At 43.2% G+C, this 17,255-nt stretch overlaps 1 protein-coding gene across 4 annotated transcripts in view; it reads right to left on the reverse strand.

Moving 5' to 3' along the window:
• Window positions 1-17,255, reverse strand: part of LOC120978870 (arf-GAP with dual PH domain-containing protein 1-like) — a 42,685-nt gene that overhangs the window by 9,027 nt on the left and 16,403 nt on the right. For 3 of the 4 annotated variants that reach the window (XM_040407259.1, XM_040407258.1, XM_040407256.1), the window contains exons 6-8: window positions 17,037-17,183; window positions 2,700-2,783; window positions 1,447-1,509 (exon numbers count right to left, since the gene is read on the reverse strand). In XM_040407259.1, the coding sequence (XP_040263193.1) occupies window positions 1,447-1,509; window positions 2,700-2,783; window positions 17,037-17,183 (294 nt within the window). The remainder of the gene's footprint in view (window positions 1-1,446; window positions 1,510-2,699; window positions 2,784-17,036; window positions 17,184-17,255) is intronic. The other variant, XM_040407257.1, reaches the window with a different exon arrangement.

Raw genomic sequence — 17,255 nt, forward strand, 5'->3', positions numbered from 1 at the left:
AATGAAAGTGAATTTAAATAAATTACCAAATTATTGACATACTCTTTGTTGTGTTTCTGTTCTCCAGAAAAATAAGTTTTAATCAATATGTTAATGAGGTCTGAGTGCCCAGGAGGCCATTTCCAGTGCTCAAAGTGCCCATGCCCTCCACTCATTACAGTTCCTAGCTCTTTTCCTTTGCTCTTCTTGACGATGGGTGTCCTCCTCTTCCTGGTCCTATAATACACAGCCCGTGGCTCATGCACATTATGTGCTGTGATGCCTATGTCCACAGTAGGTATTTTAATGCACACACAGGGGGGTTGGGCAGTAGTCTGCATCTGCACAAGACTACAAAGTGGAGAAGAGTAATTCAATAGGAGCAAAGATTTGTACGAGTAGAAGGTTTGGGTGGTTTGAGAGCTGGAAATCACACCTTGGGCACCACCAGGGATCCTAAAATTAACCACTTCTCTGTGATGGACCATCAGGCAGGAAGTCCCAGCACCGGAAACGATATTGTGTAAGCCTTTTTCTCATTAGGCTACTTTCACACTAGTTTTAGTTTTCCGGTATTGAGATCCGTCATAGGGGCTCAATACCGCAAAAAAAATGCTTCAGTTTTGTCCCCATTCATTGTCAATGGGGACAAAACTGTACTGAACAGAACGGAATGCTCTAAAATGCATTCAATTCCGTTTAGTTGCGATCCCATACCTGAGAGCAAACCGCAATATGTTGTAGTTTGATTTTCGTCCTAGGATGTGGAGCAAGACGGATCGGGCATGACCCCCAATGCAAGTCAATGGGGACGGATCCATTTTCTCTGCCACAATAGAAAACGGATCAGTCCTCGATTGACTTTCAATGGAGTTCATGACAGATCTGTCTTGGCAATGTTAAAGATAATAAAACCGGATCAGTTCATAACGGGTGCAGATGGTTGTATTATCAGTAACGGAAGAGTTTTTGCTGAACCCTGCCGGATCCAGTAAAAACACTAGTGTGAAAGTAGCCTTATACTGTTAGCTCTAGGCACTATAGCAGCCGAAAACAGTTGATTGTGGAGGTATCGGATGTCAGTTTCCCCCCAGGATAAGTCATCCTTATCTGTAGCCTGGAAAACCTCTTTAACACCTTAACTCTAATCCACCAGGGATTCTGAAATTAACCCCTTCACTGTCCTAGGCCACCAGCTATACTGACATTAACCCCTTCACTTCACTTGACCACCAGAGTTACGACATTAACTGTTTAGTTTCCAACAGGAGCCTATGGTGTGCAGCGCTTTCCTAGTGTCACTGACCCTTTGATCTGGTGATCAGTAGGGCCTACAATGGTTGTACCCAAAATAATCAGTCATCGATGCCTCTTATGCAATACATCATGAATGTCTTAAGTGATGAAACACATTTAAGTTTAAATTGAAACAATTTCCCTTCATTCTTGGACATTGTCGTCACCTACCTTTGGCCCAGTCTTCTCCATATATCCTTCCTTCAAGAATCTCTGAGGCAAACGATTTAAAATCTAAATAATGTCAAACATTTAAGAAAGTCTTGAATATTTTACACATTATTACTTACTTCAGTTTATTACAGATAGTTGCTTATCTATACAGTTGCATACATCTGGAGCGTATGTTCAGCAGACCATTTGAAAAAGTGGCCCAAATTAAAGGGGTTGTCAGAGTTATTTTTTTTGGCCTTTGTATGTTTCTAACTAGGCAAATGTAAGGGGTTTACAATGCACTCACTTTATCTGCAGTGGCTCCTTTCTCAGATTTCTCTGAGGGTCATATGACATGTGATGTCAGCTTCTCTCCCTGTTTTGATGATGTTTTGTGCACAAGCCTGAGAGAGCAGATAGGTGTCTGTACACGACATCACTGTACTGGCCACACCCCCTACACTGCTGTCTGCCCTCTCCCTGGATTCTTCAGGAAACTTTAACCCCTTCTGCAGCACAGACTCATGACTGGATGCTTTGCTGAGTAGAGACACAGAATCTTCCCTCCTCATCCTGCAGACACAGAGGTAAAAGACTGGAGGAGTTCTACAGAGCATTGCACAAGAACAGGTAGGGGGAAGATCCTGTATCAGCCATGTCATTGTACAGCTGGGACTTGTAGTCCTACACATACAACATGCTGCCGAGTCTCCCAGCAGGCGGACATGTCACTCAAGCAGACTTTCATTCACTCCCTATACAGAGTAGGGGGAGGGGCACAAATATTCATGAGGAAGACCTCAGAGATTGTTGTTATTGAAGGTAAACAAAAGGCCAGAAGAGAACGAGGGAAATGAGGAAATAGAATTAATTTTTGCCTAAAACTTGCTTAGCTTAGTTATAAATTGCTGACCATCAGATTTACAGTGCTATATATATTTTTTTGGTGTCTGTGCCAAAAACGTGTCTAAAAAGTGGTATAAGTAGGTGCAAATAGGGTTTCTTCAATTATGACTAGCTCAAAAAGGTGTGGGTTTAGTGGAAATGGTGTGGCTTCGGAGAAGGAGGTGTTGCCTTAGATACAGTGTTTTGATCGAAAACTGTGTCTGAACAAAAGCCAGCCAATAGTTGGTATAGAGTTAGAGAAAAGTGTCTATCCTTGCACCAGATGTATTGTCCAGCCTGTCTAAGCTTAGACCATCTACAGGATATCGATACATGTAAATATGGATATTTCTACCACCCACTGACCCTATTTTACACCTGGTTACCTCTTTGTCATTTGCCGTTGGAAATGCGACTTTCATGTAGCGAAATTGAGCAGCTCGGATGGCATTAAACCAGCTGACGATTTCCTAAGAAAAAAAATAATTAGAGCTGATTAGACTTAACGCATGAAACATGAGCTTCAATCTGACTGCCATTATTTACAAGTAGTCTTTTGGACTAATAATTGCCTTACTTTCACATATGCCTCTTGTTATTGCTAAGATGTAACTTTTAATGCATTATGTTTAAAATGTATTTTTTAAAGACCTAATAAATCCATTTAAAACTATCAGTTGTGTTAGTAACATAGTAACATAGTTTATAAGGCTGAAAAAAGACATCTGTCCATCCAGTTCAGCCTGTTAAACTGCAAGTTGATCCAGAGGAAGGCAAAAAAAAAAAAACCCTGTGAGGTAGAAGCCAATTTTCCTCACTTTAGGGGAATAAAAAAATTCCTTCCCGACTCCAATCAGGCAATCAGAATACCTCCCTGGATCAACGACCCCTCTCTAGTAGCTATAGCCTGTAATATTATTACGCTCCAGAAACACATCCAGGCCCCTCTTGAATTCCTTTATTGTACTCACCATCACCACCTCCTCAGGCAGAGAGTTCCATAGTCTCACTGCTCTTACCGTAAAGAATCCTCTTCTATGTTTCTGTACAAACCTTCTTTCCTCTAGAAGCAGAGGATGTCCCCTCGTCACAGTCACAGTCTTCGGGATAAATAGATGATGAGATAGATCTCTGTACTGACCCCTGATATATTTATACACTGCTCAAAAAAATAAAGGGAACACTTAAACAACACAATGTAACTCCAAGTCAATCACACTTCTGTGAAATCAAACTGTCCACTTAGGAAGCAACACTGAGTGACAATCAATTTCACATGCTGTTGTGAAAATGGGATAGACAACAGGTGGAAATTATAGGCAACTAGCAAGACACCCCCAATAAAGGAGTGGTTCTGCAGGTGGTGACCACAGACCACTTCTCAGTTCCTATGCTTCCTGGCTGATGTTTTGGTCACTTTTGAATGCTGGCGGTGCTTTCACTCTAGTGGTAGCATGAGACAGAGTCTACAAGCCACACAAGTGGCTCAGGTAGTGCAGCTTATCCAGGATGGCACATCAATGCGAGCTGTGGCAAGAATGTTTGCTGTGTCTGTCAGCGTAGTGTCCAGAGCATGGAGGCGCTACCAGGAGACAGGCCAGTACATCAGGAGACGTGGAGGAGGCCGTAGGAGGGCAACAACCCAGCAGCAGGACCGCTACCTCCGCCTTTGTGCAAGGAGGAACAGGAGGAGCACTGCCAGAGCCCTGCAAAATGACCTCCAGCAGGCCACAAATGTGCATGTGTCTGCTCAAACGGTCAGAAACAGACTCCATGAGGGTGATATTAGGGCCCGACGTCCACAGGTGGGGGTTGTGCTTACAGCCCAACACCGTGCAGGACGTTTGGCATTTGCCAGAGAACACCAAGATTGGAAAATTCGCCACTGGCGCCCTGTGCTCTTCACAGATGAAAGCAGGTTCACACTGAGCACATGTGACAGACGTGACAGAGTCTGGAGATGCCGTGGAGAACGTTCTGCTGCCTGCAAAATCCTCCAGCATGACCGGTTTGGCATTGGGTCAGTAATGGTGTGGGGTGGCATTTCTTTGGAGGGCCGCACACCCCTCCATGTGCTTGCCAGAGGTAGCCTGACTGCCATTAGGTACCGAGATGAGATCCTCAGACCCCTTGTGAGACCATATGCTGGTGCGGTTGGCCCTGGGTTCCTCCTAATGCAAGACAATGCTAGACCTCATGTGGCTGAAGTGTGTCAGCAGTTCCTGCAAGACGAAGGCATTGATGCTATGGACTGGCCCGCCCATTCCCCAGACCTGAATCCAATTGAGCACATCTGGGACATCATGTCTCGCTCTATCCACCAACGTCACGTTGCACCACAGACTGTCTAGGAGTTGGCAGATGCTTTAGTCCAGGTCTGGGAGGAGATCCCTCAGGAGACCGTCCGCCACCTCATCAGGAGCATGCACAGGCGTTGTAGGGAGGTCATACAGGCACGTGGAGGCCACACACACTACTGAGCCTCATTTTGACTTGTTTTAAGGACATTACATCAAAGTTGGATCAGCCTGTAGTGTGTTTTTCCACTTTCATTTTGAGTGTGACTCCAAATCCAGACCTCCATGGGTTGAAAAATTTGATTTCCATTTTTTTATTTTTGTGTGATTTTGTTGTCAGCACATTCAACTATGTAAAGAACAAAGTATTTCAGAAGAATATTTAATTAATTCAGATCTAGGATGTGTTATTTTTGTGTTCCCTTTATTTTTTTGAGCAGTGTACATATTAATTAGATCTCCCCTCAGTTGTCTTTTTTCTAAAGTTAATAATCCTAATTTTGATAATCTTTCAGGGTACTGTAGTCCACCCATTCCAGTTATTACTTTAGTTGCCCTCCTCTAAACCCTCTCCAGCTCTGCTATGTCTGCCTTGTTCACAGGAGCCCAGAACTGTACACAGTACTCCATGTTCTCATCACGGGCATCTGTGCCCCTTTTAATACAACCTATTATCCTATTGGCAGCAGCTGCCTGACACTGGTTTCTACAGCCTAGTTTGCGGTTCACCAAAATTCCTAGGTCCTTTTCCATGTCAGTGTTACCCAGTGTTTTACCATTTAGTATGTACTGGTGACTTGCATTATTCCTTCCCATGTGTATAACCTTACATTTGTCAGTGTTAAACCTCATCTCCCACTTCTCTGTCCAAGCCTCCAATCTATCCAGATCCATCTGCAGCCGTATACTGTCCTCTTCTGTGTTAATTGCTTTACACAGTTTAGTGTCATCTGCAAAAATTTATACTTTACTATGCAAACCTATTACGAGATCATTAATAAATATATTGAAGAGAATAGGGCTCAATACTGACCCCTGAGGTACCCCACTAGTGACAGTGACCCAATCTGAGTGTGTACCGTTAATAACCACCCTCTGTTTTCTATCATTGAGCCAGTTACTTACCCACATACAGACGTTTTCTCCCAGTCCGAGCATTCTCATTTTATATACTAATCTTTCATGTGGTACAATGTAAAATGCTTTGTAGAAGTCCAGATATACGACATCCATTAATTCGCCGCAGTCAAGTCTACAACCTACCTCCTCATAGAAACGGATTAAAGAGATTCTGTCACCAGGTTTTTGGCCTATAGAGATACAGACATGCACGGCTAGATCACCGCTAGCATGTCCGCAATATATCTGTCCTATAGGGCTGTGTGGTTTTAATTTCTTTAAAAAAGGATTTTATAGATATGTAAATGAGTCTTGAATGTGTCCAAGGGGCTGCACTAACCTTACTTGTGCCCAGCCGTGGCCGCCTGTGAAGGAGCCCAGCACCGCCTATGTCCTCCGAATCTCCTCCTTTCATCAATGATAGAGAGCCGTAATCTCGCGATGCGCGAGATCGCGCATGCGCAGTTCTTTCCCTGAGGCTGATGCCAGCACAGGGAAGGAACACTATACCGGCACTGCGCATGCGCGATCTCGCGCATCGCGAGATTACGGCTATCTATCGTTGATGAAAGGAGGAGATTCAGAGGACATAGGCGGTGCTGGGCTCCTTCACAGGCGGGCGTGGCTGGGCACGGCTGGGCACAAGTAAGGTTAGTACAGCCCCTTGGACACATTCAAGACTCATTTACATATCTATAAAATCCTTTTTTAAAGAAATTAAAACCACACGGCCCTATAGAACAGATATATTGCGGACATGCTAGCGGCGATCTAGCCGTGCATGTCCGTATCTCTATAGGCCAAAACCTGGTGACAGAATCCCTTTAAATTCGTTTGACATGACTGATCACTCATGAAGCCATGCTGATATGGCGTTATTTGCTACTCCAAGATAGCATCTCTTAGAAAACCTTCAAACAGTTTACCCATGACAGATGTTAAACTTACTGGCCTATAGTTTCCGGGCTATGTTTTTGGACCCTTTTTGAATATTGGCACCACATTTGCTATGCGCCAATCCTGTGGAACACTCCCTGTCAGTATAGAGTCCTTAAATTTCAGAAATAAGGGTCTGGTTAGGACATTACTTAAGTATCTTAGGATACAGGGGTGTATGCCATCTGGTCCTGGCGATTTGTCTATTTTAATCTTTTTAAGACTCCGCTGTACTTCTTCCTGGGTCAGACAGGGCACTTTTAATGGGGAATTTAATTTCACATTCTGCATTTCATCTGACAGTTTATTTTCTTCAATGAATACAGTGGAGAAAGAAAATATTTAATAGCTTTGCTTTCTCCTCATCACTGTCATGAATACAGGGGAGGGGAGGGACAGAGAACTAGGCCTCAAAGCTAAGGAGAGGGAAAAGGTCACTTCCTAGGAAGCCCTAAACCTGGCCCTGACTCCTGTCAGTATGTATAGACCCTGAAGGTGGGAAAATACATACGCCAGAACCTAGACCCTAGGAGCCCTGAAATGCCCTAAGCAGTGGCAGGGAATGAGATTACTGGATCCTTCCCAGGTGAACGAACCATCGTCTCCCTGAGGCCTAGTAACAACAAGCACAGAGGAACAACCAAATACAAAGAGCAGTGCAACTTATCTTTATAGAAAATGGATGAGCAGGAACACAGGTAAGGTCCACACACACCAACTCTTCCAAATCCAAGCAGAGAATATCAACCGCATGGTATGAAGTGTGAGACCAAACTAAGTAGGGAATGCAGTAATGACCACGGGCTGCACCTGATAAGAGGTGTGGTCATTGCCAAACCACAACACTGAGAATCAAGAGACTGATCTTCTAACCTCTGTCACAGGAGGTACCTTGACAGTACCCCCCCTTCTACGGGTGACCTCTGGACACCCAGGACCGACCTTATCCGGATTAGCCCTGTGGCTTTCACAAGGCGACTGGCATTAACGTCGGCTGCTGGAACCCACATTCTCTCCTCTGGACTGTAACCCTTCCAGTGAACGAGATACTGGAGGGACTAACGGAGAATTTGGGAGTCCACTATCCTGGCGATCTGAAATTCAAGATTACCGTCCACCATGACAGGAGGGTGTAGCATGGAGGATGGTTCAGCAGGTTCGACTTACTTTTCGGTAATGATTTGTGGAAAACATTGTGAATCTTTAAAGCCTGCAGAAGGTCAGGACAAAAGAAAGGCTACCGGGTTAATAATGGCAGAAATCTTATATGGACCAATAAACCTTGGGCCCAACTTCCACGAAGGTACTTTCAACTTAATGTTTCTTGTGGACAGCCACACAGAATCACCCACTCTCAGGTCCGGACCACTCATACGTCTCTTGTCAGCCATTCGTTTATACTTGTTGCCCATCTTTTTCAGATCATTTAGAATCTTCCGCCAAATTGATGACAAAGAAGAGGAAAATCTTTCCTCTTTAGGTATACCAGAAGTCTCAGTACCAGAAAATGTGCCAAACTGCGGATGGAACCCATATACCCCAAAAAATGGCGACTTATAAGTGGACTTTTGCCTACGGTTATTTATGGCAAACTCAGCTAAAGACAAAAAAGAAGACCACTCCTCCTGATTATTTGAGACAAAAACATCTCAGAAAAGTCTCCAGATTCTGGTTAGTGCGCTCAGTCTGTCCGTTCGACCGAAGGTGAAAGGCCGAAGATAAGGACAATTGTACCCCCAAGCGAGTGCAAAACGCCTTCCAGAATCTGGAAACAAACTGAATCCCCCTATCACACACCACATCAGAGGGAATACCATGTAGCTTCACGATGTTGTCAACAAACACTTATGCAAGAGTTTTAGCATTAGGTAGCCCTGGTAATGCTATAAAGTGCGACATCTTACTGAAGCGATCAACAACCACCAGAATCACAGTTTTTCCTGATAAATTCGGCAAATCTGTGATAAAGTCCATGGGCAAATGAGTCCAAGGTCTGGACGGGATGGACAACGGAAGTAGAGATCCTGAAGGCCGAGTATGTCACCTTAGCTCGTGCACAAGTACTACAGGCTGACACATAGCCCTCCACAATAAATGGCCATGACACATCCGGCTGTGCCAGTATAGGAGCAGAAGCAAAACATTCCTTTACCGATGAAAAGGCATGTAATACCTCATCAGACCAGACTGAGAAATCCACACCTTTATTAGTCATATCTGTTAATGGTTTAACAACAGTCGAGTAATTCAAGATAAATTTACGGTAGTAGTTGGTGAACCCCAAAGATCGCATGAGTGCTTTCATATTTTCGGGTCGATCCCAGTCCAACACATCACAGACTTTCTCCGTATCCAAACGAAAACCCGAAGATGAGAGTAGATAACCCAGGAATTGCACTTCCGTAACCGCAAATACACACTTCTCCATCTTAGCATACAATTTATTCTCCCTTAGGATCTGTAAGACCTGTCTCACGTGATCCTGATGTCCATGTCGAGGGGAATAAATTTAAATATCATCCAGATACACCACCACAAACCTGCCTACCAGAGGATGAAAGATGTCATTGATGAAATGTTGAAAAACAATAGGAGCATTGGTCAAGCCAAAAGGCATGACCAAATTCTCAAAATGACCTTCTGGGGTATTAAAGGCTGTCTTCCATTCGTCTCCCTCCCTGACCCTTACCAGATTATATGCCCCCCTCAAATCCAACTTAGAGAACACCTTGGCACCGACAATCTGATTGAACAAATCTGGGATCAAAGGAAGGGGATAGGGATCAAGGACAGCTAACGGAAATCCAGACATGGCCTAAGAGTTCCGTCCTTTTTCTTAACAAAGAAAAACCCTGCAGCAACTGGGGATTTGGACGGTCTAATATGTCCCTTAGCCAAACTCTCAGTAATATACTCTCGCATGGCTGCTCTTTCGGGTTCAGAAAGATTATACAACAGAGATTTTTGGGAAATTTATCTCCGGGAATAAAGGTTGATATGGCAATCATACTCCTGATGTGGGGGTAACTCCTGGTCTCTACTTTCAGAGAATACATCAGCAAAATCAGAAATAAAGGAAGGTACAGCTTTAGTGGTTACAACAAAAAGCGATGTGCTAAGACAGTTGTCTATGCAATAATCACTCCAATCAAGAATCTGTCTCGGTTGCCAATTGATGGTAGAATTACTTAACCATGGTAAACCTAGCACCACCGGAGCAGTCAGACCCTCCAGCACAAAACATGAGATGGATTCTTCATGAAAATCACCACCTTTAAACCTTAGGCAGGAGTGGAGCGGAATCAATTGCAAACACTGAAATATTTTTGTCTAATGCATTTGTTGTCAAACCATGTATACAAACAAACTGATCATCAACTAGGTTAACCCCTGCCTCACTGTCAATAAACACCTCAATTCCCAGAGTTTTGGAGTCTAGCGCCAACTCGGCCGACAGGAGAAATCGGGTACTACCAGTAAATAAAAAAAAGTACGTCCCCACACACACCACCAATAGTAAGTTGGGGATTAAACGTTTTTTTTTTTTTGTTTTGTTTTGTTTTCACCTTGATGCTGAACGTTCGGACATATATTCACAAAATGTCCCTTCTTTCCCCAACAAAAACAGACTCCCTTCATATGACCAAAGCTCTTGCCAGCAGTTCCAGGAGTAGCTCCTCCTAACTGCATAGGCTTGTCACAAGGCGTAACCACAGGTGTCTCTCCAACATAAGTGTCAAAGGAAGCCGCCACATTATTTAACAGTATGTCCTCAGGGTGAGGAACCCTATATCTCTCTCTCAGGCATCTATCAAGACGTACAGCAAGGGATATAGCTGCTTCCAATGACTCAGGATTTTCATGAAAGGCCAATGCGTCCTTCAGCCTCTCAGATAGCCTCTGACAGAATTGGCTACGGAGAGCAGGATCATTCCACTCCGTACCCGTAGCTCATCTCCTAAATTCAGAGCAATAGGTCTCTGCGGAGCGCTCTCCCTGCCGTAAACCACGTAATTTGGTCTCGGCCTGAGAGATCCAATCCGGGTCATCGTAAATAAGACCCAAGGCTCTAAAAAATTCATCTACCGACTAGAGGGACTGTGATCCGGTTGGCAGAGAAAAAGCCCAACACTGGGCGTCACCTTTAAGCAATGAAATGATCATACCCACACGTTGACTCTTATCCTCAGAAGATTATGGACGCAGCTTAAAGTACAATTTACATGACTCCCTGAACCAAAGGAAATTGTCACAACCCCCGGAAAATCTGTCCAGGAGGGCAACCTTAGGTTCAGGGCAGGCCTGGTACCCACCACCGGAACCAGCCGCCTGTGGTCTCTGAATCTGCAAGACGGTCATGCGGTGGTCAGCTACCTCCAAAGACAGACCCTGCAGCTGTCTGACCAGTGCACATATAGGATCCATAGCTGCACTGATCCGAACAAAATGGCGGTTTTTGGGCAGTTGATAATGTCACGAATACAGGGGAGGGGAGTGACACAGAACTAGGCCTCAAGGCTAGGCAGAGGGAAAAGGTCACCTCCTAGGAAGCCCATAAACCTGGCCTTGACTCCTGTCAGTATGTATAGACCCTAAAGGTGGAAAAATACATACACCGGAACCTTGACCCTAGGAGCCTTGAAATGCCCTAGGTAGTGGCAGGGAATGAGACTACTGGTTCCTTCCCAGGTGAATGAACCAGCGTCTCCCTGGGGCCTAGTAACAACAAGCACAGGGGAACAACCAAATACAAAGAGCAGTACAACTTATCTTATAGAACAGGGATGGCCAACCTGTGGCTCTCCAGTGGTGCAGAACTACAACTCCCAGTATGCCCAGTCTGCCTACAGCTATCAGCCTACAGCAAGGCATGGTGGGAATTGTAGTTTTACAACAGCTGGAGAGCCGCAGGTTGGCCAGCCCTGTTCTAGAAAATGGATGAGCAGGAACACAGGTAAGGTCCACACACCAACTCTTCCAAATCCAAGCAGAGAATATCAACCGCATGGTATGAATTGTGAGACCAAACTAAGTAGGGAAATCAGTAATGACCACGGGTGGCACCTGACACAGGCTGTACCAAACCACAACACTGAGAATCAAGAGACTGTCAGTTAACCTCACGTGCAGTCAGTCTCTCCGATCTTCTAACCTCTGTCACAGAAGGTACCGTGACAATCGCTTTCTGCAACTCGCCCCTCATTACTCTGTAAAGGGACAACACCTTCAGATTTATACTTTTTACCATTTATATAATTGAAGAACATTTTAGGGTTAGTTTTACTCTTTGACAATTAATCTCTTTTTCTCTAGTTTGGATGCTTTTATTTGTCTTTTACATATTTTTTTTCCTTATAGTTTTTCAATGCTTCCTCGCCTCCCTCCTGTTTTAGTGATTTAAATGCTTTCTTTTTGTCATTTATTGCTTTCTTTACTATTCTATTTATCCACAATGTTTTTTTCTTGTTCCTTAACCCCTTAAGGACGCAGGGCGTACCGGTACGCCCTATTTCCCGAGTCCTTAAGGACCAAGGGCGTACAGGTACGTCCTGACTTAAATTCGGAATTCCGGCGCCGCAGGGGTTAATCGGAACGGGACGCCGGCTGAAATCATTCAGCCGGCATCCCGTAACAACGCAGGGGGGGGTCATTTGACCCCCCCGTATCGGCGATCGCAGCAAACCGCAGGTCAATTCAGACCTGCGGTTTGCTGCGCTTTTTGCAGTTTCTGATCGCCGCGGTCCCTGACCGCGGGGATCAGAAACTTTAGAGTGGCTAAAATCATTATTTTTCACCCCCCCCTGCACCCCTGCACGATTTTATGCCGGAGGGTGGTGCGGGGGGGGTGTCGCAGGCGGTGGGGGCGTTGCGGGAGGCGGGCGGTGCGGCAGGCGGGATCGCGATCCCCCGCCCGCCTCCCCATGAACGATCGTTGGCTTCTAGTGGGTATACCAGGGTGCCAGCACATTGCTGGCACCCTGGTATAAACGGCTGACATCTGTGAAGATGTCAGCCGTTTAACCCTTTCCATACCGCGGTCCGTACGGACCGCTGTATGGAAAAAGTTAACTGTCATTGGTCAGGGAGCTCCCTCCCTCTCCATCGGGGGGCTGCTGTGGCTTTGCAGCCCCCCGATGGAGAGGGAGAGAGCCCCCAGAGAGCCCCCCTCAGCCCCGTCCTTACCCTTCCCCGTCTGCGAAGTTCTGAGCAGACGGGGAAGGTTCCCATGGCAACAGGACGCCTGCTCAGGCGTCCTGCTGTCCATGGTGCTGAACAGATCTGTGCTAAAAGCACAGATCTGTTCAGTGTAAGTAAAATACAGTACAGAACAATATATATTGTTCTGTACTGTATTATACAGACACCAGACCCACTGGATCTTCAAGAACCAAGTGGGTCTGGGTCACAAAAATGTAAAAAAAAGTGAAAAAAGTTAAGATAAAAAAAAAAACATTTATCACTGAATAAAAATTAAAAAAATAAAATAAACTACACATATTAGGTATCGCCGCGTCCGTAACGACCTGATCTATAAAATGGTCATGTTACTTTCCCCGCACGGTGAACGCCATAAAAATAAAAAAATAAAAACTATGAGAAAATTGAAATTTTGCCCACCTTACTTCCCAAAAAAGGTAATAAAAGTGATCAAAAAAGTCGCATGTACGCCAAAATAGTACCAATCAAACCGTCATCTCATCCCGCAAAAAATGAGACCCTACTCAAGATAATCGCCCAAAAGCTGAAAAAACTATGGCTCTTAGACTATGGAGACACTAAAACATGATTTTTTTTTTTTCAAAAATGAACTCATTCTGTAAAACTTACATAAATAAAAAAAAAGTATACATATTAGGTATCGCCGCGTCCGTATCGACCGGCTCTATAAAAATATCACATGACCTAACCCCTCAGATGACCACCGTAAAAAAATAAAAATAAAAACAGTGTAAAAAAAGCCATTTTTTGCCATCTTACGTCACAAAAAGTGTAATAGCAAGCGATCAAAAAATCATATGCACCCCAAAATAGTGCCAATCAAACCGTCATCTCATCCCGCAAAAAATGAGACCCTACTCAAGATAATCGCCCAAAAACTGAAAAAACTATGGCTCTTAGAATATGGAGACACTAAAACATTTTTTTGGTTTTAAAAATGAAGTTATTGTATAAAACTTACATAAATAAAAAAAAATGTATACATATTAGGTATCGCCGCGTCCGCGACAACCTGCTCTATAAAATGACCACATGATCTAACCTGTCAGATGAATGTTGTAAATAACAAAAAAAAAAAACGTGCCAAAAAAGCTATTTCTTGTTACCTTGCTGCACAAAAAGTGTAATATAGAGCAACCAAAAATCATATGTACCCTAAACTAGTACCAACAAAACTGCCACCCTATCCCGTAGTTTCTAAAATGGGGTCACTTTTTTGGAGTTTCTACTCTAGGGGTGCATCAGGGGGGCTTCAAATGGGACATGGTGTCAAAAAAAACAGTCCAGCAAAACCTGCCTTCCAAAAACCGTATGGAATTCCTTTCCTTCTGCGCCCTGCCGTGTGCCCGTACAGCGGTTTACGACCACATATGGGGTGTTTCTGTAAACTACAGAATTAGGGCCATAAATAATGAGTTGTGTTTGGCTGTTAACCCTTGCTTTGTAACTGGAAAAAAAATATTAAAATGGAAAATCTGCCAAAAATGTGAAATTTTGAAATTGTGTCTCTATTTTCCATTAAATCTTGTGCAACACCTAAAGGGTTAACAAAGTTTGTAAAATCAGTTTTGAATAGCTTGAGGGGTGTAGTTTCTTAGATGGGGTCACTTTTATGGAGTTTCTACTCTAGGGGTGCATCAGGGGGGCTTCAAATGGGACATGGTGTCAAAAAACCAGTCCAGCAAAATCTGGCTTCCAAAAACCAAACCGCGCACCTTTCACTCTACGCCCTACTGTGTGCCCGTACAGTAGTTTACGGCCACATATGGGGTGTTTCTGTAAACGGCAGAGTCAGGGCAATAAAGATACAATCTTGTTTGGCTGTTAACCCTTGCTTTGTTAGTGGAAAAAATGGGTTAAAATTGAAAATTAGGCAAAAAAATGAAATTCTCAAATTTCATCCCCATTTGCCAATAACTCTTGTGCAACACCTAAAGGGTTAACGACGTATGTAAAATCAGTTTTGAATACCTTGAGGGGTGTAGTTTCTTAGATGGGGTCACTTTTAGGGAGTTTCTCCTCTTGGGGTGCATCAGGGGGCTTCAAATGGGACATGGTGTCAAAAAACCAGTCCATAAAAATCAGCCTTCCAAAAACCATATGGTGCACCTTTCACTCTACGCCCCGCTGTGTGGCCGTACAGTAGTTTACGGCCACATATTGGGTGTTTCTGTAAACGGCAGAGTCAGGGCAATAAAGATACAATCTTGTTTGGCTGTTAACCCTTGCTTTGTTAGTGGAAAAAATGGGTTAAAATGAAAAATTTGACAAAAATATGAAATTCTCAAATTTCCTCCCCATTTGCCAATAACTCTTGTGCAACACCTAAAGGGTTAACAATGTATGCAAAATCAGTTTTGAATACCTTGAGGGGTGTAGTTTCTTAGATGGGGTCATTTTTGGGTGGTTTCTATTATGTAAGCCTCGCAAAGTGACTTCAGACCTGAACTGGTCGCTAAAAATTGAGTTTTTGTAAATTTCTGAAAAATTTCAAGATTTGCTTCTAAACTTCTAAGCCTTATAACATCCCCAAAAAATAAAATATCATTCCCAAAACAATTCAAACATGAAGTAGACATATGGGGAATGTAAAGTCATCACAATTTTTTGGGGTATTACTATGTATTACAGAAGTAGAGAAACTGAAACTTTGAAATTTGCTAATTTTTTTCAAATTTTTGGTAAATTAGGTATTTTTTTGTGCAAAAAAAATAATTTTTTTGACTTCATTTTACCAGTGTCATGAAGTACAATATGTGACGAAAAAACAATCTCAGAATGGCCTGGATAAGTCAAAGCGTTTTAAAGTTATGAGCACTTAAAGTGACACTGGTCAGATTTGCAAAAAATGGCCTGGTCCTTAAGGTGAAAATGAGCCCGGTCCTTAAGGGGTTAACCTCTCTTAGTTAGCAATTTTTTTTAGAAGTTTTGTATTTTTGTTCCTCCCTAAAGAAACACTCTTTTGAATGACAATTGGTAGGTTATTACTTTATGGTCACTATTTTCCAGGTGTCCCCCAACCTGCACATCTATTATTCTGTTAGGTCCATTGGTTAATACTAAGTCCAGTATGGCTGTCCCTCTAGTCGGGTCTTGAACCAGTTGGGAGAGGTAATTGTCTTTGGTTATTACTTTATGTTGCATTCTTTTTCCTCAATAATGAGATATATGGCGCTATTGCCTTCACAGCGCTCCTATTGTAGCAATGGTTGCTGCGCGCTGCTACCAGCCTCCTCTGCTAGCAAGGAACAGAGACATAGATTGCAGCAACCAGCCTGCCACAGCCCTATGCTACAATAGGAGCGCTGTGAAGGCAACAGCGCCATATATCTAATTATTGAGGAAAAAGAATGCAACACAATTGATAGTTTCAAATGGATTTATTAGGTCTTAAAAATACATTTTATACATAATGTATTAAAAGTTATGTCTTAGCAATAACAATAAGAAGCATATGTGAAAGTAAGGCAATCATTAGTCCAAACGACTACTTGTAAATAATGGCCTGCACGTATGTCTTGGGTCTAATTTTGTAGTATCAATCTGACTGCAACACATACGGACAACTATCTAACTGATGTTTTACCTCACTTTTGCCAGTAACCTTAAAGAAATAGTACAAAGTATTTGCAGGAAAGAATAATATCCTAATGTGTGGAGGAACATGGCGGCAAGTGTTTAAAGGGGTTGTGTCAAGATTAAATTATATTTTAATATAATTCAGCAAGAAAAAACTGTTACTTTTGAACTTTGCTTTCTTTTCCAAAAATGCTCCAGTTTGAGATATTCTCTTTACTTGATTGTAATGGTGCCCCCTGGTGTTTAAGCTGTGTAGTAATGTGCACATCCACCTACTGAGCTGAATGAGTATGCTTGCACATGATCTATTCCATACTTCAACTGCCACCTGCTGTATCTACTGTTAGTAGTTGTGACAAAACATGCAACGGTAGAAAGAGTGAAATATATTACGATGTATTTACAAAGTAGCTGAAGTCTTTTCCTTGATAATATGCAGATGTGTGTGTTAAAGGTCAACCGTTCCTCTAAATAAAAGATGTGCCAGATCAGTTTTTACTTGTCAATATACTGCCCCCTACTGGGGCTGAATGTACTGCAATCCATACAAGCAACAGCCCTGCTTCACTTCACCTGCCCATCGTTGTGGTACACAAATAAATTTCTCGCTCTGTTGTCTTTGACATATGTGATCTGTAAACCGTTGTTGTGTTTCATCTTCTCTGGCTGAAAGGTGGCATTAATAGTGTCAATTTTTATGACAGCCTTTGGTTCCTTTGACTGAAATAGAAAGCATACGAGGAGTTAAATAGCTATAATAAATCCTGTGTTTTCTATAAGACTGTACAAAAA

The sequence above is a fragment of the Bufo bufo genome, chromosome 9 (assembly GCF_905171765.1).
Source record: "Bufo bufo chromosome 9, aBufBuf1.1, whole genome shotgun sequence".
Taxonomy (NCBI): domain Eukaryota; kingdom Metazoa; phylum Chordata; class Amphibia; order Anura; family Bufonidae; genus Bufo; species Bufo bufo.